The following is a 23,476-nucleotide window of genomic DNA, read 5'->3' on the forward strand; positions in this document are numbered from 1 at the left end:
AAAAAGAACTGAAACTGCTTTATAAATGGAAGCAGCAACATTTCAGGAGCTAGTTAGTGATTTTCCAACAAGGCTCATGAAAGCCACACACAATAAACTTAAGATTTTTTTTTTAATAACGAACAAGAATGATTTCAGGAAGCATTACACACTTGACTCCAGGATTTTGAGTTACAAAGATGATAAAAATGACAAACTAAAGCATAATTTATCCAAAAAAAAAAAAAAGTTTTGGGTTAATAAACATTTCGTTAGAGCAGGGTGTCAGTAGGTCAAATGTCAGTCAGATCAATCAAACCATTATTCATTTAAATCAGAACATATTAGTCCAAATGGAATGTATTACATTTTTTTAAAAACACAAAAACCTCTTTATCTTGCACAAACACACATTCTCATTTGCTCATAAAGAGCAGAAATAATGGTGAACGGGGAAGGCGGCAGCTGCAGAAAGAGCGATTCCCAGACTGTCGCCTACGCTTGCTGCAGCCATGGCAAACTCTCTCTCGCGCTTAGCGGTCTGTCAAAAAACACAGCATGAGAAAATGCATTAGAGACCACTGACTGATCCATGCTGATCTAAATCAAATGAACGAATTGCTTGAATGAGTTTCACGCACCTCCTCGCGGATGAAAAAGAAGGTATTTACGTAGGCTGCTCCTCCCAACAGACCCTCATAGAGGACAATAATAAAAACCACCCATGGGTTTGGCAAGAACTGGTAGTATACAGCGAAAGCCAACAGAACAGCATTCAAACACTGAGAGAGAAAGAGTAATCCACGTCATGAAGAGTTCTTTACTAGTGTGTGATATTTACAGTTTCATATGCTTCTCTGTTCTTTTTGTAGGCTATGTATTTATTTTCTTTTCATTTTTATACAATTAACAAAAGCAATAAAGGCCGCTAACACTAGCTCGCTCTATTCTTTTTCTATTCTACACGTTTTCTTTTTATTTATTATACAATTAAAAAAAATCTTGCTTCGTGTACTGTGTTAAGCTAACTGTGACTTGTTATAGCATTTGCATATCAATGCTCTTTTGTTGATTTTTTTGTTGAAAGTCACTTTGGATAAAAGCTTTTGATTAATGACTAAATGTGAATGCATGTATTAGTTTATGTAGTGTCTTGTGGTTCAGCCTAAGATCTCACCTGTAAGAGAGACATAAGGAAAATTTTCCTGATCTTAAAACAGACGAGAGACGTGCGGGAAGCAAACACACCAATCTGGTAAAGAGTCTGATACCTGCAGAGGAGAGATAATGAAGCACAACTGGTGAAGAATCCCAAGACTACAACTTTTACCAAGTGGATCTGTCTCTGTAAAACTTAAATAGGGTTTAAAAATTGTCAGTTCTTAAACTTCCTTCAATCTTCAGATGGATTTTGATTGAGTAGGAACCTCTCCGAAGTATACACTGCCTATCAAAAGTTTTGGTGAGCATAAAAGACTTCTGAACACAACATTTTTAAAGGTCGTGTCATTCAAAAACACGAAGGCAGGAAGTGATGTGTCTTACCAGCGATACTGTTCTGCATGTGAGAGATGGGAGTCAGGGAAGTAGAGCAGCTCCAACTAATTTTGGAGAGATGGATGGATAGATATTGATATTCAGTGTCAGTGATCACAGATTGTTCTATTGTGGTCTCGCTCTCACTGACTTTTAACTAAGACTGTGACAGAAAACACTCACCAGTCCCTGGTTAATAAAATACTCAGCAAAGTAAACCACACCAAGAGGAATAATAAACTTCAGCAGACCCTGAAAGAGATCACATGGGTAAGAACACACTGAAAGACTACAGACTCAAAGAGGAAGTGTGTTTTCCGACTGCAGCAAAATAAGGTGCAAACAAAACAATATTAACACACATATAATGCAATCCTACATGACACACACAAGCTATGCTCATACTTAAAATGCACACCAAGTCTTTTTTTTTTTTTTAATGTAACACTGGAAGAAGTGAACAGCATTTCTGGTGTTCAGTTGCCTAGAAAACAAGTATTTTGGGAAACTATTATCACATGACTAACTGAATATTACATCAGTAACTCTATACAATTAGGCTACTATTATAGTAATTATCATTTTTGGAGAAAAAAATCATGTGACAAATATGCATGTCATGGCTAAAATAGCATCGGTAATGAAAACAATGCACTGTATTCATACCGATAGGTGCACAAGGTCTGTGAACAAATAAATAATATCTCAAGCAATAATGATAATCAAGCAAAAATTGCTTAGTGCAACTTTAAATTCCATTATATGCAGACGCAATGTAATTTAAGCAGACAAGAATCGCCAAACTAAGGACCGTATACAGGTACAAAGTAGGTCTAACCTTCATGATATATATCTTGTCAGTGAAGGACAGGGGTCTGATGTGCTTGTCCTCTGTCAGAAGGAAGAAAGCATGGCTTATGGATTATCATTCACATCATCATGAGCATGAAAAGTTGCTGTCTGCTTAATATCTTAACACTTTATTTTGATGGGTCCACAACAATCAACATACTGACTACGAGAAACTTTGCAAGTATATGTAAACTTATTCTACTAACCCTAAACTGAACCTAACAGTCTACTCTGAGAATTAGCTGCCATGTAGTTGCATAGTTACTTATAGTTAGTAGAATGTCTTAAGTGGACTTTCGAAATAAAGTTGCAACGAGTTCCTAACTGTACACACCTTGCTCTTCCTGAGTTGTCTCGGTATCCTCATCAGTATCGGCCTCTTCCTCAATTAAAGGACGCCTCTCCTGGGAGTTTATCACTCTGGAAGCACTGTGACCATCCTCGTGCCGCCTCCACTGTGGAAATGAGGATGGGAACACCAGGAGAAAGAAATAGCTGAAAGAAATCATAAGAGGAAAAGATACATTGATGCAGTGAATCTTCTTAATAGGTGCAACCCCAGAGAGTTGAGAACGTTCTGCTGACCTGACAGCCAAAATAACAGGCACAACCAGCATGATCCATAACGTAACTTGTGGGGTCAGACCAGCCTGTGTAAATGCAGAGTAGAGGAGAGCTCCAGCTACCCCTGCTGCCCCCGTGCCAGACCCCCAGCCACTTAACACATCTTAAAGAGACAGACACACTGATGCAAAGTAATGATAGACAACAGCAAGTAAAAGAGAGATCAGCAACTATAGAGCTTTTTAAAAGTTTCTGAAAGAAGTCTCTTATTCTCATAAAGGCTGCATTTATTTGATCAAAATATATTCTAAAAATTTACAATATTATTATTATTATCATTAAATTGGTTACAAAATATTATTCCAATTTAAAATATCCGATTTCTGTCTGAATATATCTTAAATGTAATTTATTCCTGTGATGGTAAACCTGAATTTTCAGCAGCCATCTTCAGTGTCACATGATCCTTCAGAAATAATTATAATACGCTGATTTATTTTTTGGTGAATAGAAAGTTCAAAAGAACATAATGTTAGTTTGGGACATATTCAGTCACTCATTTAGAAATGTTTCCTGCCACTTTTGATCAATTTAATGCATCCTTGCAGAGTACAAACATTAATTAAAGAATCTCACAGACCAGCAGTGAATACTGTGCACAGTATGCAAATGTTCTGCATGCATAAAATGTATTCAAGTAAGTATTCAATAAAGCAAACCAGAAAAACATTGCACACAATGCAAGGCACTAAATGAAACCTTCTATTTCTATTTAGTCATAATGTTTTCAAAATCAGTGCATACTGTGCTGGTACAATAGTATCCGATTCTAAACACATCTTCAGTAAATGGGTTTCTAGGAGGCTTTACCTGCTGAAAAACACAGAGAGGGAGAGAAAGGAAAGCTCCCCCAATCCTGAACTAATACTGGCAAAGACGACACCTGAGGAAAAATCCAAAGATTCATTACAATATCCATCAAATCTCAGCTCAGAGGAGGAATGCACACACATGCTCAGTACCAAATATGCTCATCAATATAGTTGAAGAGAACGACACCATCAGGAAGCTGACTACTGCCGTGAAGAAACACACCAAAACACGGAATCTGTTCATTATAAAAGGAAAAAGAAAACATAATTATTATTAAACAACACATTATTTATAATACAGGAATAGCTCGTCTGTTGTGTTCCACACTGTAAAGGGCAACAAACAACATCGGACTTCGTCCCTTTTGACATTGATTTCTCAAACTATTCAGAGTTGCCACTTCATCTCTTATCACAGTATTACATCAATTTATCTAAACAACTAAACCGGTTTCAGGATGCTGATGGATGTTTGCAATTAGATCTCAGATAAAGACGTGCTTGCCAACTTTACCCATAAGGCACTCTGTGTATATAGAAAGGTGCTGTGAATTTGATTAGGAGGGTGGGCAAGATATCAGCCAACAGCACAGCCTAGAAACAGAAAGAAAACAAAGTGTCACTCCCTGAACAAATATTTCAACTTGCACTTAAATGTGGGACAAGTCTGTACAGGTGAAACCAAAAATGAAAGAGAAAAAGAAAGACAGGGCTACTTACTGCAGTAGACACAGGACTGCAGTCATAGCGGCTGCTCTTGCTGATCTCTGTGTTAGTCCCATTTGGAGCAGGAGTCTAGTGAAAGAACATAACCAAAAACAAGAAAGACAGAGAAGTCAATTTTTGCAAAAAAAGAAGTACACTTTAGCATTCTCTTAAAAGAGTACATATGGAAATAATAAACTTAAAAACATATATTTACGAGTGTAATGTTTTCACAATTGAACTAAATGAAACTGTATTGTAGTTTACAATTATATGACATGCAATAAAGTGAACTGAGAGAGTTTTTAAACATAAATTGGACTTATCTTTATATGTAATTTCATTATAACTTCTATTGTCTTTGAAATATGGTTAAAAAAAAGCTGTACTGGTGAATGCACTGGCAAGCATTTATGTTTAATAAACAGCCATGAAAGTGTACTTCAGGTAAACACAAGGGATCTTAATTACATTTAACTAATATTGTATATTCTTCAGGTATATTTGATAACACTCTAATAACAGAAATGTCTTACAGGTGTCGTTGTGTTGTGAGATTCCTGTTTTTGTAAGATGTCATGGGCTGCACTCAGCATCACCACATATGCGAAGTTATTGCAAAGTCCCAGTAACCTAGTTGATAGAGATAATAAAGATCACTTGACATATTTTGTGTCACTTATTTAAAGAAAAGTTAACAGAGGATTCACTTACCAAAATCCAATCCAGTTCCTCCAGCGCTGACGACCTGGAGACACACGAATAAATACATCTCAAGATAAAACATATTTATCATAAAATTCTGTCATACAATAAAAAATGTCAACATCCATTTTACCAGAGTCGGCTGCGTTGACAGGGTCTGAGTTTACTGCTTGATCCATCGCGAACTTTCACAGCGAAAAACTGTCACATAAACTTTATAACTTATATCTCTCGCTGTGAGACGATAACTGCAGACATCCATAAACATAACAGAGTCATGAAAAACGGCCTATCTGTATGACCATGACTCATCCATAGCGATGTTATATCAGATAAACAGAACAAGAATCCGCTGCCTTCCACTTTTCATTTTGACATGCGCCAGTAATAATCACAGCAGCAGCAGGTGCTGCACAAAAATACATCCGACCGAACGCGCTGCAGCCGCCACGCGCAAATAGTTCCCACCCACATTGTTCCCAATGTACAAATGATGAAGAGTTCATTTGCAAAAACAGATAACTCCGTTTTTAACAGTTTTAACAAAAATAATGTTTTTTCATTGTGCATTCCAATTAATCTCAATCAAACTGCAGTTGGGTTATTTTTAATAATAATGAATCAAAACAAAGTTGGGTTATTTTGATTAGGTTAAGAATACCTATAAAATACAGCTAACTAACACAATAAAACACAATAAAAACATGACAACGTAATAAAAAAACGTGATTTTTGAACATTTAAAATCTGTTTTAGCAAATAAACTCTTCATATGTTCATACAGGTATTTGAAATTATTCAGTTTAATTTGCTTAGCTTTAAATCATACTACGTTGTGTAAATGTATTAGGTAATTGTTGTTATAAGAAAAAGTGTGTCTTGTGAGTCTTGTAAATGTATCTATTAAAATCATAATCACATCTAGTACATTTATGCTAAGAGTGATCAATGTAGCATTTTCCTCAGTTTCAGTTTCATGGTATATGATTAGGAATTTGTCATATTTGCTTATATTATCAGCTGTTTTTTTTTTTTTTTTAAACCTGGGGCCTGTACCATGATGGTGGCCGAACAAACTCGGGGTTACAGGCTTAGTTTTGAGTTGACAAAACCAAACCAGTCCAATCCGGCTTTGTTGGTATAAGCTGATCATCAAGTTTCTCTGTCAACTCAGGCTTGATCCTGAGTTAATGTAGCATGTGCACATAAAAGTGTGACATCAGTAATGAACAGCCAATCACATGCTTAGCTGATCATCAAGTTTCTCTGTCAACTCAGGCTTGATCCATAATAGTAATGCTACTACTACTACTACTACTAAAAACCAGTTATAGTTAAGACTGCAGCAAGGGTGTTTCTAATACAAAAGCTTTTCCAAAAATCATTTGTGGAAGTGGTGGAAACGCTATCATGAATGTTTTTGTTTTGCTGTTGGAGCAAATGGGAATGCAAAAATATTTTTTGCTATAATCTCCCATTAACCACCATAGACGTTACCCAACTATTCGTAGTACTAAATAACATTAATATAGAATATATTATAGTAACACGAATATTCATAGTAATAAGAATATCTGCACCATGTGAACATTATTTTAGCATTGTAATTGTTGGGCCCATTAGTGAACAAACAAGACACCTAACTAAACACTTCTGCCAATTTCTATTGTCAACATCGCTGTCTCCATCTGCTGGCCAGTCTTCAGAAATGCTAAGAAATTCCAATAGGATTTTTTGACAAGGGATGCAAACTATTAAGATTAATAAAAAAATATTAGTATCAGTAAGTGTTTTTTTTTTGTTGTTGTTGTTTTTTTTTAAATCCCACCATTCCAGTTATTTGTAAAAGCAATGCCTTGTCCCTGCTGAAAACCATCACATAAATTCTAATGGTTTCCACTATAAATACCATTAAAACCTTACAAACCATCAACTTTTAACCATTAAATCCATTAAAAATGATTCGATGTAGTGTGTTTTGGGACATATAGTAAAAATAAAATGTTAACTTTAATAAGCTTGACGCTAAAGTTTGAGTAAATATTTATTTGTCCATCTGACAGTAAAATTAAAATGTGAATTTTTAATAAACTAAGGCTATATAGCTGAAGTTCAGGTAAATGTATCAATGCCCTTCTGACTAGTAAAATTAAAATGTCTGACAAATCCATTAAAATAATACACCAACTGCAAACAACTAGGCCTAATGAATTGTGATTTTTATCTCAGCATGTTGTTTTTTATTGATGCATAAGTCTCAGTTTTAAAAATAAAATGTAATATACACATATTACACAACAATAATAATGTGCATAGTTCTGATCTACTGTCTTAACATAATATACACAAAGTATAACTTAATAATATGGTTAGGTTTTATTAATATCTAAGACTGTATGCTTAATATGTAGCTCTGCTTGACACATTTTTGTATTGGGGGTCCTTGCTCCAGGTCTCTGTCACCTAATTAAGAGGCCCCTGAAAAAGGTTGAAGACCCATGCTTTAGACAAAAGGGGCAGAGCTGTGTTATCTGGAGTTGCTTCAGGTGCTTTCAGCTTGGACCTAAACTCTGCAGGTGACCCTCCAGGACCAGGACTGAACACCCCTGACCTCAGATGATCAGAATAAAGCCTCATTTTCAAGTTCATTTTTAAAGTTTTCTTGTTCATAATTGGTATCTTTCAACTTAAATGTATTTTGCACCTGGTCAACATTTCATCATTTCATAATAATACATTTTAGTGACATGTATTTTTATGCTAACTACAATTGTTTCTTTTGTTATGGCACATCTGTATGGGCGTTATGAAATTGGCTTCAAGCTGGGAGAAGGAGAATTTGGCTTTGTGCATGCAGAGAAAGATGGATTTAAGGTTTCTTTTTACCTACCCTTCTTTTTACTTCCTAAACTTTGCATATCTGTTCAGGATTCATAATGGGAGTGATATAAGTTCTATGCACATGATAATTGTTATTTTTTTGCTTTGTTGATTAGGTGGCTATGAAATATGCTGAGAAGACGCCACACATGCCATAGGCCTACAGTACATCACAGTTCACAGTTGTGAGTATTATTACATCTTTTTGTTTCTCACTCACTGTTTTCGATTTATAAAATCTTATATTCAGGTTAATCACAGACTACAAATCAAATCTTTTTACAGAAGTCAGATTTGCTCTAAATGTAATGTATTTTATTGAATAACACTTATTTATTTTTTTGTTTTAGGTCATGGAGCAAGTCATGGAAAACCGCCTGTCACATTTTCTTATTTTCTTAAATTTAAGGAAATCACACATTACAGAGACTAAAGTTCTTTACGAAGCTGTAGCCTCTGAAGTGCTTCGAGTTGTTGAGGAACAGCTGGAGCACAGGACTAATTTAAGTCTAAGTCTAAGATTATTATTATTATATCATAATCTTTTTTTCCATGTCAGATTTGCTCTGAATGTAATGTATTTCGATGAATAACATTGACTTATGTTTTTATTTCAGGTTATGGAGTAAGACGTGGAAAACACCTTGCTGTTTTTAACTTCAGTCAGCTTTGAACTGTTGGGCTGACATGAGTGGCCTTTCCATCCTTTCACATAGGCCCTAGAAACTTGAAATCACGTGTGCGGGTCGGAATGTTCGAAACCCCACATCTTACTTTATGAGAAAGTTTTCATTCAGACTTATTCAATTACATTTTTAAATACCCAGTCATAAAAGTTCAGAAAAATTAAAGTATTTGTCATATGCAATTCATATATGTGTGTGCATTATTCTTCTGTTACATCATATTGATATTCATATGGGCATTTAATACCACAGTTTAATGGGTAAATTATTTTATCAGAGACAGAAATTCAACAAACACACACACAGTTAGGCTTTTATTTGTGCACGTAACGATGGAATTTGTGGTCGCTGCTTCGTCCCACGGAGTGTCTTTCACAGGCTTTTGGTTGCTTTGTTTTTATTAAACACCAGATGAGTTTTTGACACTCGCGAAGCTTTAAATCTTTTCCCGAAACAGTCAGGGGACAGCCTCAGTGCTTCACGAGGCTTCATTTGCCCATCACTAATGCATTAGACTGACATAAAGGCTTCTGCAAGTAATGTGTCACTTCAGAAACCACTACAAGCTCCTTGTCATGAACTCAGGCCATACATCTACTGCCAGCTGCCAATAAACTGAGCCAGAAACATTTAAAAAAAAATACTAGATAATGTCAGTCTACAGGGTGTCGAGAAAGTGTGAAAGGTTTAAAACCGTGTAATGAAACTTAGTCTCATTCACTGAAATCACATGCTTTGGCCAGTTTAATATTCGCCCCGAACCATTATTTATAGCCATTTCAATATTTCAGAAAGCAGAGTTTATCAAGCATCCTTGACAATTACAAAACAGCTTACTGATAATAATCTTGCAACTGAAATGGTAAAGCAGCAGAGATTCTTCTTAGGAGTATAATCATCCTATAAATTGACATTCTTGCATCTGGGTTGGTTCACAAGGTTCATAAGATGAATAGACAAATATTCAGAGAAATATTCCAACAGACACCGACCCAAAACCTCACAAAGATGTGTCGTGTGGATAACAGCATGAAAGAAACAAATTAGGTTAGCAGTGAAATACTTTAATGTTTTTTCCCCAGTGTTTATCATATTAAACAACAACAGTAACAATAATAATAATAATATACCACTGAAAGGTATATGTGCTTTGTGCAAGTCAAATACAGTTATTATAAGTACTGCTAGTACAAGAGCAACGTTTCTCTAAAGAGGTAAACATTACAATACATTGGAGTGCTATTAAAAGAGGGAGATTAGGGCAAAAAATTTATTAAATTACAATTACTCTTTTTAATATGATATCTTAGTTTCATAGTTTTGTTTTCACACATGGAAGTAACAAACACTAGAAAGAAAAAGGGAATGGGTCAAATGATGAGTTCAGAGTATAGGTGCGTTTGGGTTCATTGATTCTTCAGGAATATGAGGAGGATTGAAATGGAAAAGGCTTCCTGGTGATTAGTAGGCATGGTTGGCCACAAAGAGAGACTCTCCAGCAGCAGCACCCTTATCTCCTTTGGACACATACTTCCCAACACAGGCCTGGCTGTTGTTCTGGAGATAGAAACACAACAAGACCAAACACTTGTTTTAAAACGTTCACATATGAAATGCTTATCCTCCTCAACAAATGACTTCATGACTTACAGTCAAGAATCTCAAAAAAATATTCTATGTAATGAGCAAAAATAAAAAGAAATGAACAACATGTTTAAATAAGATAATAATAAAAAAAATTGTATAATATACAGGCATGATAAATTAAAATACATTGATATTTATACATACAACATTTATAATAAATAATTAAAAAGAACATTCATTATAATTAAAAAAATAAATTATAAGTCAATAGAGGAAAAAAAAAAAAAAAAAAACATGGCAGATTTTTCTTTTTTTTTTGTACTGCAAACTGCAATTAGAGAATATCTGGTTACAAAACTAGGATTTTCATATAACCAGATCAGTATCCTGTAGATGATCTCAAGTTAATAAAACTTACAAGAGCTCTCTTGATGAACTCCTCCTGGCAGGCCTTGCCATTCTCCTTCTTGCCACCCCAGGCTTTGAGGGCAGAGGCCTGCAGGGCACGACCGTAGGAGAAGGTCAGGGCCCAGGGCTTTTGCAGTGGACACTGGTTAATGGCATTCAGGTTGAGTGAGGCCTCCTCCTCACTCTGGCCTCCAGACAGGAAGGTGATACCTACGTCGACAAAGTGGAGTTGTATGAGGTAATGATACTGCACAAGGATAATTACATGCTTGAGCAGGCCAGTGATAAGATAAAGACTCTGTCATGACTGAGTGAGTAATTGCAGACGCTTCACTAACCAGGCACAGCGGGAGGAACGGTGCGGCGAAGTGCTGTGACAGTCGCCATGGCGACCTCCTGAGGGGCGTACTTCTGGGAACACGAATGCCCGGCGGTCACCATGTTGGGTTTGAGCAGAGTGCCCTCCAAGTAGACATGGTGGTCTGACAGAGCCTTGTACACAGCAGCCAGAACCTTCTCGGTCACATACTGGCACCTCTTCAGGTCATGGTCACCATCAGGCAGGATCTCAGGCTCCACGATGGGCACAATGCCATGCTGAGGAGAAAGATGAAATGATGTGAAATTATTTTTATGAAATCATGAATTATTGTAATATTCAATACAATTGAAAGGTTTGGGGTGGGTACAACTTTTTCATGTTTTTGACAGAAGTCCCTTATGTTCACCATGGCTGCATTTATTTGATCAAAAATACAGGATATTGTAAAATATTATTAGTATTTAAAATAACTTTTTTTTTCTTCATCTATTAAAAGGTAATTTATTTCTGTGATGGCAGAATTTTCAGCATCATTAATGCAGTCTTCAGTGTCACATGATCCTTCAGAAGTCTGCTCAAGAAACATTTCTTATTCTTTGAACAGAAATTTCAAAAGAACAGCATTTATTTGAAATAAAAATCTTTTGCAATATTATACATGTCTTTACTGTCACTTTTGATCAATTGAATGCATCTATCCTGAATAAAAACATTCATTTAAAAAAAACAACACCACCACCACATGGATATAGTCGCTGTAAGTGTCTCACCATCTGGCAGATGCTAGCGTAGCGGGCGAGCACATTGGCGTTCTCAATGATGGCCAGTCTTGAGGGGGTTGTGGGGGTGATCTTCAGCACACACCTCCATTTAGCAAAGTCTGCTCCGTCTTTCTTGTACTGAGCGCAGCGCTCGTACAGCCCATCCAGACCTGCGAACGCAGAGACAGATGAGTATTAATGAGTCATCAGCAAGTGACTGTGACCATTCAGTTCTGGACAAAGTCCATCTAATTCCAGCATTTAAGTGGATACGAAAGGTTATAAAATACCATGAGTAATTTTACTACCTGATAATCTATTTTATAGACAGTGATGGGATTTTCACCTTGTGTGGTGGTCTCTCCATTGGTGCCAGCCAGGGGAACCACACCCTTGTCCACTTTGATGCCAACTACCATGCCCCTCTCCTTAAGCAGCTGGGAGAAGAGTTTGCCATCATCTGTCTTCTGGTAGAGGGTCTCGTGGAAGAGGATGACGCCGCCGATGCAGGGCTTGACGCGGTCGTCTGCGGTGAACAGAAGCTGGCGGTACAGTCTCCTGTTCTCCTCGGTGTTCTCCGCATTGATGCTCTGGAACCGCTTGGCCACGCTACCTGCACAAGAACAAAGATTGGAGATGACAGATTAGAAGAGCAAATGAATAGGTTACTAACAAACACAAATTGAGTGGCTTAATGTACCTGTAGACTCATCCGCAGCAAGAATGCCTTTGCCAGGAGCAACAATCCTCGCAGCAATATCGCTCAGCTCCTTCTTCTGCTCTGGAGAGAGGAATGGGTAAGCGTGAGGCATCTTGACTCTGTGGAGGAAGGTGTGCGAGACAAATACACATTAAATTATTCAGAGCACCAGTACAAACACATGAATCACATTACAAAAACATTGTCCTAAGACCAAGTAATGAATCAGGTGACTGTTAAATCAACACCAAAGAGTCTGAGCAAGGGTTCAGATATGGGTGTGTACTTAAATCGTAAACCTTACTAAAAGCACTGATTTTTCTTTCTTCTAACCACATTTTGTTAGCTATTTCTCGACGAGTTTTGATGCGACATGGCCTTGAGACACAAACGCGTTTGACCTTGTACGACTCACGTAACTGTTTACTTTGCATGATAACGGAAAAGAGACTAGCGAGAAACTAGAATCGTTCAGATATGTTTAATTTTACTTGGATGTCGGCGTTTTATATATTTAGGAAAAGACTCACCTGTTAAATTGACGTTAAGGAAGAGATTGTTTCCGAGCCACACTTTCAGCGTAGCCACGTTGTCCTATGGTTGCACTACGACGCAATAAAGGAAGGAAATTATTTAGCAATTTTAGAAGAGGATAGCTGGACCAATCAGCACGCGAGTCTTGTTTTGATAGCCTGGGCAAAGAGACGATGATTGGCTGCTGTGCTTTGGAAGGCGGGCTTAAGAGTGATGTAACAATAGGGGAGTGGTTTTATTACAATTAGAGGCGGGGAAGATGTTCTTGTGGTACGTGACAGAGTTCACATGCAGGAAACAGAGCTGGAAGTGACGTTTTGAAGTGCTCCATTGATGTAAGCGAATACATATGACCTTGTCAGTGCAGTTATTTCTGAGCTTTTAGGAGTGTGTCTAACAGGCTATAAACTAACGCTAATGTGTGTTTTTCTTTAATAAAATTAAATCTGATGTTATATTATATTGCTTCTCTGTCTACTGGACATTGAATAGCAAACCTCTAACACCCTCCGCTCAAGTTGCATTCAACCAAAGGCCAAATTAAATATAGACACTAATCTGATGGCTGAAAGCCAGTGGTCCAGCTGAGCATTAGACAGCAGGTTGTGATTTGTGAAAAGGGGTCTAAAAAGGCTTGTTTGGGATGTTGAATGCCAAGCAGAGTCACTAAAGCTGGTTAACATAATTCATGATTTAAAAAGAAAGCCAGATAAATAAATATATATATATATATATATATATATATATAAATGTATTTTTTAAAACAGTCATAATAATTATTATTGTACATTATTTTAAAAACATTTATATTAGTAGTAGTAGTGGTAGTAGTATAAATAATAATATTAATTTTGGTATTAATATTTGAAATATAAACAAAATCGTGCAACAGTAGAAAATAATTTGAGCAAATGGCTTTAAATAAAAGCAAATAAAAAAGTAAAGCCTACAAAATAAAAGAATCTTATAATATAGTACACAAGTACCGTATATCTACAATTTACATTTTTGTACTACAGAATAAAAGAATAGAGCATGCACATTTTTACCGTGTTTTTGGATGAAGTGAGCGAGAGATACTCCCCAAATGAAGGCAGAGGAGGTCTGGATAGTCTGTGACAATCCCTTTAGTGCCAGATGACCTGTATTTATTCAGACGAAGTGACCTTTGACATTCCGTGGGTTTGGCTAATCTTAGTAGCAGGCAAACCCACGATGCAACCGGAGAAGGGCGATGTGACATTCATGCACACTGGCATGCAGCAAAGAAAGGTTAAAGAGAAAGGTTGTGAGTGGCATAGACATGGTATATGATTATTAATGTTGTTGCTACATGCATGAATTATAGCATGCATTAATGCAATCCCTATTTAATAACGATGCCAAGGTGGGCTGGTGGTCTCCAGATGACTGCAATAATCTGAATGAAACTTCTGCATGATGTTCTCTGATGTTACCTCTATCTATGAGATTACTGTCATCAGAAAAGGGATCTACTGTCATGAGATCTTCTGTCATGACCTTTCATCTTTCAAACATCTTCTCTACATAATCGCTGTAATCAGCAAGAGCTACATCAAAATAGAAAATAGAAAGCCTTTATAGAAAAGTGTAGAAACTTCCAACAAATAAATTGAACATTTTTAAAATTGCATGTTTCAGAAACAAAGCAGAAAATCCAGGACAATCCAACAAAGAATGTAAAGTGAATTTTTTAATATCTCACCACCAATGCTTGATAGATAATAATTCTACTGGAAACAAAGCCTCATTAAAAAATCTTTAATTTGAAAACTACCCATTTACAAAAAATAGCACATGTTTATATAAAAAATTTGCCAGGCAACACAGGCACCATCAATAAGAAGTGACCGTGTCACAGCAGGTTTACTTTGTAAGCCATAGTGTGTTGGCTGTAAGCACTCTAAATATGGCCACATTTCACATAAGATCATATTTCTTATGTAACAACCGAGATAAACAATTAGATCAATAAAATTAGGAAATAGGTTTTGTTACACTTTTACAGTATTAGAGTAAATCACAAAAGAAATCTAATCACAACTTTAATCTAAAATTGGTCAGTCAGAACTATATGTATATAAAAGTGTATCTTATATAAATATTGGTGAGCATATAGTCCAGACATTTCAAAGACATCTGTGTCAGAATGAGACACACTGAACAGCATATATGGTTTACAGATTCCTAACTTCGCTTTGTATGAAGCACAAATGTCCATCTTACCAAACACAATGATGCCAAAGAGAAACACACTGGCTTTTATTGCTGACTGGAAAACTAGAAAAAAATAAACAACAAAAAAGTACATGACTGTAAAAAGTCACAATAAGTTAATAGGACTTTTTGTGCGTAAAATTTAAGTTTTAAAAGTTCATGGCACTTCTTAAAGTCATATGCTACAAATTCATATACATAAAACCTTTATTTTCCCCTCAGTCTTCTATTGTTCTGTAATGCTTGTGGACTGTTATGAATGTTCCCATTCATCCCGATATGAATGAAATATGTCCAATAACCATTTTACTACAATAGTATGTATTGTGTTTTAATAATATTTATGCTGTTTTATTAAGCATGAGAAAAACAGTCATACATGATTCAATTAAACAATGTACTGTATATTCCCAATAGATGCACATCTTAATCTTTATTTTAGTTGAATCAATGATCATAAATAGGAAGGATGCGTTTCAGAAATTATGCAAACTTTACAGAACAGCCAAAGACTGAATCACAATTTCTCTAGAGCTTAAAACATATGTAAGTGTCACTTGGAGCTGGAGCTTCTAAGGCATCTATTAAATTGAGGAGGATCTTTTTCTTTTCGTCCTCCCTTCTACTTAAACTTGATCTCAAAGCAGAAGCAGTTGATGGAGTCGCACTCTGGAGGCTGACAGGTACAGGCACAATCCCACATCGCACACTACATTGAACAAGATCAAGGAAAACAGGTTTACACCAGTTCTATTCATATTATAGGCATTGATAGGCAGGATTTTGTAAACTGTTTATTATTTAGAAAAAACAAAAACACTTGAGTTCTTTGATAATAAAGTTATTTGATAATACCATCATAATGTTAGGATGTAAGGATTAGTTACAAAGGCAGTCTTGGGGGTAACACATAACAAGTAACACAAATTATTTAATCGGATTACCTTTTAAGTAACTTGTAAAGTAACGCATTACTTTTAAATTTACAACAAAATATCTGAGTTACTTTTTCAAATAAGTAACGCAAGTTACTTTGTTTTCCCAACCGAGAACAAAGAATGAATGATTGTATTTTCATTAACTAAGATTAACAAAGGTCAAAAAAATTATAATAATAGAATTCTCGTAGTTCATGTCAACTTATACATTAACTAATGTTAAAAAACTAAATCTTATTGTAGAGTATATCACACTAAGGGATCAAAGACTTCAGTCTTATGTGGCAAAAAGCGTACAAGTGTATTCAGTTTAAAATAGGAAGAGACAATCAACGTGTGACTTACATTAGGGGAGGGGCAGGAATAGTCCAGACAGGATTGCAGAGATGGTGCACGGCAGTCACATGACTGGGCACACACTAAACAGTACTCGCAAGGAGAGAAACTAGCACAGCAATCTGAACACTGAGGATCACACTTGGCCTGTAAAGTCAGAGAGCTGTTACACAATGCAAAAATGACCCAAAAGAGAGAAGTGAGAACAGTGGGAACTGAGATTTAAACTGCCCTTCAGAACAAGGAAGCTGTGAAAAATCAGGCTACATCTGAGACAGCCACTGAGACAGATAGGCTGCTGGATAGCAACAGCCATAGATATTGATTCTAGAAGACTGTTAAGCAATTTGGCTCACAGAAAAGTTTTATAAAGTTTCCTCAGAAAGAGGAAGTGATGAAGCTGAAGTACCTTGAGACAGTGATGACACCACAGCACAGCCGCAAGGAAAATCATATAGAGCCCCACAGCGATCATGATGATGGCAGGCAGCGGGAGGGAAAGAGCCCACACGGGAACAGCCTGACAGGGGAGATGGAAACATCACTATATGTCACTAGTCATCAGTACATCTTATGGAAAAAAGAGCATTGTTTTGTATTTTGAATTAGTAATAGTTTTGTTTGTTTTTTCTTTCATAAATAAACGTTTTAGGAGTTTTCAAATGGGTTTTCTCCACACCTCGCTAGGTTTTTAATCCCTGTGAAATATGAAATGTTCTTATGAAATATTTACTCTCATTATTAATTTTACTTCATATCACAATGGTTCTTTAAACACATTAATATATTCAATTACACATGTACAGCAGCGTATTAAGGCTGGGACTGCCAACACCCATCTGAAATCACGTAGTAAATCAGAAAATAAATACTACACGAACAAATCACGCTCTGATCTGTGCAGTTTAGTAACAGAGCTGCGAAAAGCTAGCTCATGTAATGTACGTTTAGTGAAAGATGAGATTTATGTCATCAGTTCTGACAGAAACACCTATTTTAATGTGTGTTCATTTAAATATATACGCCGTTCATTATCATCATATTATATATTATTTGTATATTGCAATGGGAAAAAAAACATAAACTTAATTTGTAAAGAAAACGCTAGTAGTTTGGTTGAGAAACGCACAGATGCAGTTACAGACTGCGTCTGAAAATCAAATCTTCATTTCAATAACGTAGCAAACAAACACAAAACAATCGTACATACCATTACATCCTCCCTGCATTCCCAGTTTAATTGACCAGGGTTTTCAGTTATCAGGAGGTTTATTTAATTTAATGAAACCAGATGTTTACTTTGGGTTGCACATTTTTCGAGCGAAGCTGACCAATGTTGTCCTGGCAACCGAGATACGACTTCCTTCGCGTGTACGGCGACGTGGAGGGACCAAACTTGATCAAAGTCCCTTTTGACTTGATCCATCTCGAAAACGTCTCAAAATGTAAAATTACTCGAATTTACGTTGTTAAAATTGATGTTAAACATTTAGCGACATAAATAATGTATATATTATATGAGGAGTTGCACTGCGACAGTGGAATTTAATGAGATTAATACATCGAATATGGATGAACTGAATGCTGCAAAATGGCATAATTTGCATTATACATTATTTAATATGAACCATGTTGGCGTTTACATAAAGCAGTTGAATTTATTTTAATTTATTTTAATTTGATTAAATAAAATAATAATAATAATAATAATAATAATAAAAGCTAGAAGCAATGGAAGATAGATTCTTCTTCTTAGTGTCATTTATATGTGCCTATATTTATACCACCCATCTTTATTTTGGTATATTTGTTTGTTTGTACAGACAGATTTCACGTATGTAGTGTTTAGTTCCAATGCCCTCTAGTGCTCAATTGTTGGATCGATATGCCTGGGAGAATGAGAGACAAAAAGCCTGACAAAGTGCTCTTTTCTTTGAAGATTATTTGGAGATTACTTGTGGATTATTTTTAAATTTAAAATAATCATTTAAAGACCCACTCCTAATTATATTGACTTTATACAGTCATTTAGTACTTCATTAACTTTATTAAATCCAGTTTTTAATTTAATAAAAAGTTCAATATACATTAATTTATTAATTAATTTATCAAACTCAATATAACTACGGTTCTAATGCAAGAGCAAATTGCCTAAATAATGTGCTCTTGAAAATTCTGCATTCTTTGCCTATACACACATGTCAGTTTACTGAGTGACAAAGACCACTTTAGGCAAGAATGAAGGGTGAGGATAGATAGATAAAACAGAATAGATGAAACATTGTATAAGCAATGTTAGTCACGAAAGATGTAAAGGGAAACTTTAGATGAAGACTGTGTGATTGGAGAATGTGATCCGAGGACAAAAGACCTGAATGGTAAAGGACTGCCATTTTCCTGCTTTGATTAGTGTGTCACGTAACCCTTAACCCACATGAAAGAACCACACAAGGACTGTGCTGTAAAATTACTTCTAATATTAACTTAAAATCTTAGAGGGTTCTTTAAGTTAATAGTTTAGGATTCACTGGACAAAACAGTTTGAGAACCCCCGCTTTAGACTCGCTTCATAGATTGTCCACACACTAGTGTTGCTAGCAAAAAAATGAGAAAGACAGTGAAGGTGTGTGAGAAGCTCATACTTGAGATTTTTTTGAATTACTTCTCAATCAGTGAGGCTTTGTTCCTCCAGCCGGGAAATAAGAGAATCTTCTGACAGAAATTTTGAGAATTCAACAGTAACCAAACAGAAAATGAAGAGTGTTGACAGAACAGTGCTTATGTGTGTCCAACACCCGAATTCAGACCAAACCCTTGAGTGTAAACAGAAGCTCAGATGAAACTGCAGTCAGGTAAAGATGAAATTCATTTTGCTTTGTCATTGTAATGTTAAAAAAACATACATGGAGTAGGACAGTTCACATCACACAGATATGCCCACAAATTTAACCCTGTTGCTGAATAACTCACCAGGCACACCGGGGGCCTGTACCATGACACCGGATTAGTTGGCTATAGCCAGGTAAGTTTCAGTTTAGTTTGCACTAATCCTGGCTTTTAGGTACCATGAAAGTGGTTTGGCTTTTAGCGGCATTCATTGCCAAAGTAATTTACACTCCACAGCTTCCCTGCTCCAAGGCAGGTTATGATCTCGGTAAGAGATCTCAAATTGACCAATCAGATCTGAGCGGTGACAAATGTTTAATTCAAAAAAGTATTTCCCTCAGTTTCTCTTCCTCCAAATTAAAGCTCATATAGTATCAAAAAAAATAAAATAAAAATTACAACAAAATGGTCAGGCTTTAGTGATAATTACTTAGAAACATTTTATAAGATTTATATACGATTTATAAAATTATTATATGATTTATATTAGCCTATTATTAATCCATTATACACAAGCAATTTTAGTTTAACAATTACTATAAAGCATTTATTTTAAATGATATTTATACAGATCCTATGTAAAATTATAATAAGCTGTAGAATCAATAGATAACGCTTTAAAATGACTACATGTGACCTCACATGTTCTACTCAGTATATCAACGATACAAACTAACTTCACAAGTTTCACTTGTGACTGCACTGAGAGAGCAAGATCATTTCTGTTATTTGTCCTCTTTAATGGAGAAGTCCTTTCTTCTGTGTAACTGTGTTTAAATTCCTCATATTCCTCAATTTCTTAACCTTTAGCAAAAGAGTTTTGGATCCTGCTGGCTTTCGCGCGAGACGTGAGTCACACTTGCTTTGGGTTGCGAGGCATGTGATTGGTTGTTCGCCACTGATGTCACACATTCATGTGCACACGCTCCACTAACTCAGGATCAAAGCCTGAGTTGACAAAGAAAGTTGATCAGCATCATGGTACCAACCAAGCTGGATTGGAGTGGTGAGGTTTTGTCTCGAAACTAATCCTGTAACCCTGAGTTTGTTCAGCCACCATCATGGTACAGGCCCCAATCAGGCAGAGCACAAGCATTTAACCAAAACTCACAACATCAGCCTGGATTCAAACAGAGCCTTGTTACCCTGCGTTCATTGAAATGGACATCACATGATCTCTTGATTAAACCAATACAATTATACAAGAGCAAATATCAAGTGGATAAATTATTATAATTTTTTTTTAATTCAGGTCTGAATGGGTTAATGACCACTGGACCTCCACACGGACATCCTGGCACACACGTGTGTTACTGATTATCTATTAAACGGGTTATATGTTGAATTCAGAAACCCTTGTTATTAGCAACACCAATGGCTGATTAGTGAACTGCCTCAGATATGGTATTCTATAGTTTTTGAGATTATCTACCAATGTGAGGCGTACACCGATCGAATCTTGTACCTCCTGATCTGCTCGCACACAAATCGGGGCAGCCCCGATTAATATCAAACATGTAAAAAAGTCTTGACCAGGGGTGCATCCGGTACTCACGAGCGAGACTATGGGTGCTCCAGAGAGGGAACAAAATGTCAAAAACATGTTTGATATTTAGGATTTAAATCGGGATGATGACGGCTATATGATTAGGCCAGTACTTTCACAATAGCTAATGCACGATCACAGAATGGCTGCTGTACAGCTCTGTTGCATAGTGGAGACGGAGGAAGTTTCTTGACATTTTGTAGTCTGTATATTGTGTCGAAAACGTATCACAACCTTAAGGAGAAAGAGAAGTGCTGGGAGCTGCTAGCACGTTAGCGAACATATGTAAACATCACTGAGATATCAATGACGATCTACTGCGTGAGATCACGTGAGGCGCTCCCTCTGGCAAGATAATCTTAATAATATCTTGTGGTGTGTGATGCCCCACGATTTTCAAATCTTGTAGTGTGTGCATGTTTAAGATTTGAGGGAAGATACCCTGCTGAAAACCCCCCCCCAGCTAAAACCAGCCTAAGCTGGTCAGCAGGCTGGTTTTAGAGGGGTTTTGGCTACTTCCTTAATTGATCAGACTGGTCTTAGCTGGTCAGGCTGGGAGACCAGCTTAAACAGCTACTTCCAGCTTAAACCAGCCAAGAAGTTTAGGCTGTTTTTTTTGCTTTTTTTTCAGCAGGGATCTGCAAAGATTCTCCTTATGTGTGTGCTGCAACCAGATTTCATAATCGGTTAGGATTTTAAAACTCCTGTAGTGTGAGCACGGCTTGAGAGAGTTCTGGCTTCAGTGAGAACTGACCCTCTCCTCTTTCTCTCTGCATTTGGATCAGGACGTGAGACTTAAACCTTCTTTTGCTGGCATGACCATGTAACAGCCAGCAAAAGAACAAGACTGGATGAAGAACATGGGCAAACACTGGGTTATAAATACACAGGCTCAATGAATTGTCATGGATACAAACAGGGAAAGGGGTGTGGTCAGTTAATTATCATGGAGACATACAGGGTTAACGATGGGAACAAACAAGGCAAACAGGGACAGCAAAACAATATAGGATGTGAACAGAGAAAGATAGTAACACAAAGTACTAAACAAGAGCCCTAAATCGCAAAAACAGGGTAACAAATTTTTTTAGCCTAATTTTATGTAGAAAGGGTACTTGAACGCACTTGAAGCCATAATTACGATTTAACAGAATACAATAGAAAGTAAGAGAGGCTCTCTGGCGCATATGCAAATGTAGCATCCTTTTGATTTTCCTGGGGAAAAACATCCTGAGTCCTTCAAATAAAAATCAGTCTACAGGCTTTTACAGATAACCTAGAAGCCAGGGAAGGTGTCGGTTTTTAAGTTTCATTACAAGCTGTTCAAACATTGGCAATAAAAAAAATTGTTGATTCCAATAATATAGTTCCCACAGAATTAGACTGATTATTAAAACCTCACAACTATAGTTATTGTCCTTACACTTACTGTTTCCAACCATGGGCATGTTTACCTCCTGTAGGTTTAGAGGAGAAAAAGAAATCGATTTTGCTAGATCGGTCATCTGTGATGAGTTAACACAATGCAAAATCCAATATTCTCAATGCTTTTATTCATCTTCATGCTTTGGTAATATTTGAAAAATGCATTGTTTTTTATATTGTTATTGCTACTGGGCAGCAGAAGTATTTAAATTATGAAATAACAGGTTTGACTTCATGGCCTCAAGTTCAGCTGTTCAAGTTCTCACATTTGTCTCCTCAACAGTATGGTTTGTGTTTCTGTTTGCTCCCAGATCAGATGAGGCCTATGTGTTATAGTTCATGGCTGAGGAGAGATGCACAATTAATTTATTTTCTTTATTCCAGGTTAAGTCTATTTTTATTCTTATTAGGGGTACATAAATAATACTTTAATACAGTTAACATTATATAACCACAAACCTCAAACTCAGAATAGGCCTATATCTCCTAAAGTCTATATCTACACAAATCTCTTCATGTTGTCACTGAAGCCTGACTTGCCTTAGGCACTTGTAAACAATGATGGGGTAATAACGTGTACTGCCCAAATGACAAGCTGTCAACCTAAATGTAAATTTTTTGCATTTTTCCTAACAGTGTTATAAATAAGCTTATCTTATGACTCTCTATGAGACCTGCCAGCATATGAATTTTCAATAAGAGGCGTTTATGTTCTGCCTTTTGTACAAATGTGAGGTTTTACGTATTTGCTTACGTATTTGCAGACTATTTACATAAAATGCATATAAATATCAGTTGTCACTCACTATCTCCCAATAATATATCTTAGCAAGATGATATTTAAATGCTTAATTTTATGATCAAAGCTCAGTAGTTTTTTATTGGGGGGGGGGGGGGGGGGGGGGGGGGGTGCTATGCAATAAAACGAGGACTGAGAAATGAACAGAGAAACATTACTCTCAAATTTGAAAATCAGATGATTTCTAAAAAATATGCACTAGTATTTGAAAATATCT

General features: G+C 36.4%; 2 protein-coding genes across 3 annotated transcripts; both read right to left on the reverse strand.

The window, feature by feature from the left end:
- Positions 1–93: 93 nt before the first annotated feature.
- Positions 94–5,633, reverse strand: LOC109097023 (battenin-like). The gene is made up of 15 exons (XM_042720168.1): positions 5,347–5,633; positions 5,223–5,256; positions 5,045–5,141; positions 4,524–4,598; positions 4,318–4,397; positions 3,954–4,039; positions 3,801–3,874; positions 2,953–3,095; positions 2,702–2,862; positions 2,354–2,406; positions 1,699–1,767; positions 1,525–1,580; positions 1,157–1,250; positions 621–761; positions 94–520 (listed from the first exon to the last, which is right to left on the reverse strand). Exons 1-15 carry the CDS (start codon positions 5,390–5,392, stop codon positions 404–406), a joined length of 1,326 nt encoding a protein of 441 aa, XP_042576102.1. The 5' UTR covers positions 5,393–5,633; the 3' UTR covers positions 94–403.
- A 4,189-nt stretch (positions 5,634–9,822) lies between these two features.
- On the reverse strand, positions 9,823–14,285 carry LOC109097019 (fructose-bisphosphate aldolase A-like). 2 transcript variants are annotated; one of them, XM_019110717.2, is made up of 7 exons: positions 14,141–14,285; positions 12,558–12,676; positions 12,204–12,470; positions 11,867–12,027; positions 11,113–11,371; positions 10,785–10,984; positions 9,823–10,336 (listed from the first exon to the last, which is right to left on the reverse strand). In XM_019110717.2, the coding sequence occupies exons 2-7, from the start codon at positions 12,667–12,669 to the stop codon at positions 10,241–10,243; spliced, it is 1,095 nt and encodes a 364-aa protein (XP_018966262.2). In that variant the 5' UTR covers positions 12,670–12,676; positions 14,141–14,285; the 3' UTR covers positions 9,823–10,240. The 2 variants fall into 2 exon arrangements, with proteins under 2 accessions (XP_018966262.2, XP_042576110.1); XM_042720176.1 differs by lacking the exon at positions 14,141–14,285 and adding an exon at positions 13,088–13,168.
- Between the last annotated feature and the right edge of the window lie 9,191 nt (positions 14,286–23,476).

This window comes from Cyprinus carpio, chromosome B3 (genome assembly GCF_018340385.1).
Source record: "Cyprinus carpio isolate SPL01 chromosome B3, ASM1834038v1, whole genome shotgun sequence".
Classification (NCBI taxonomy): domain Eukaryota; kingdom Metazoa; phylum Chordata; class Actinopteri; order Cypriniformes; family Cyprinidae; genus Cyprinus; species Cyprinus carpio.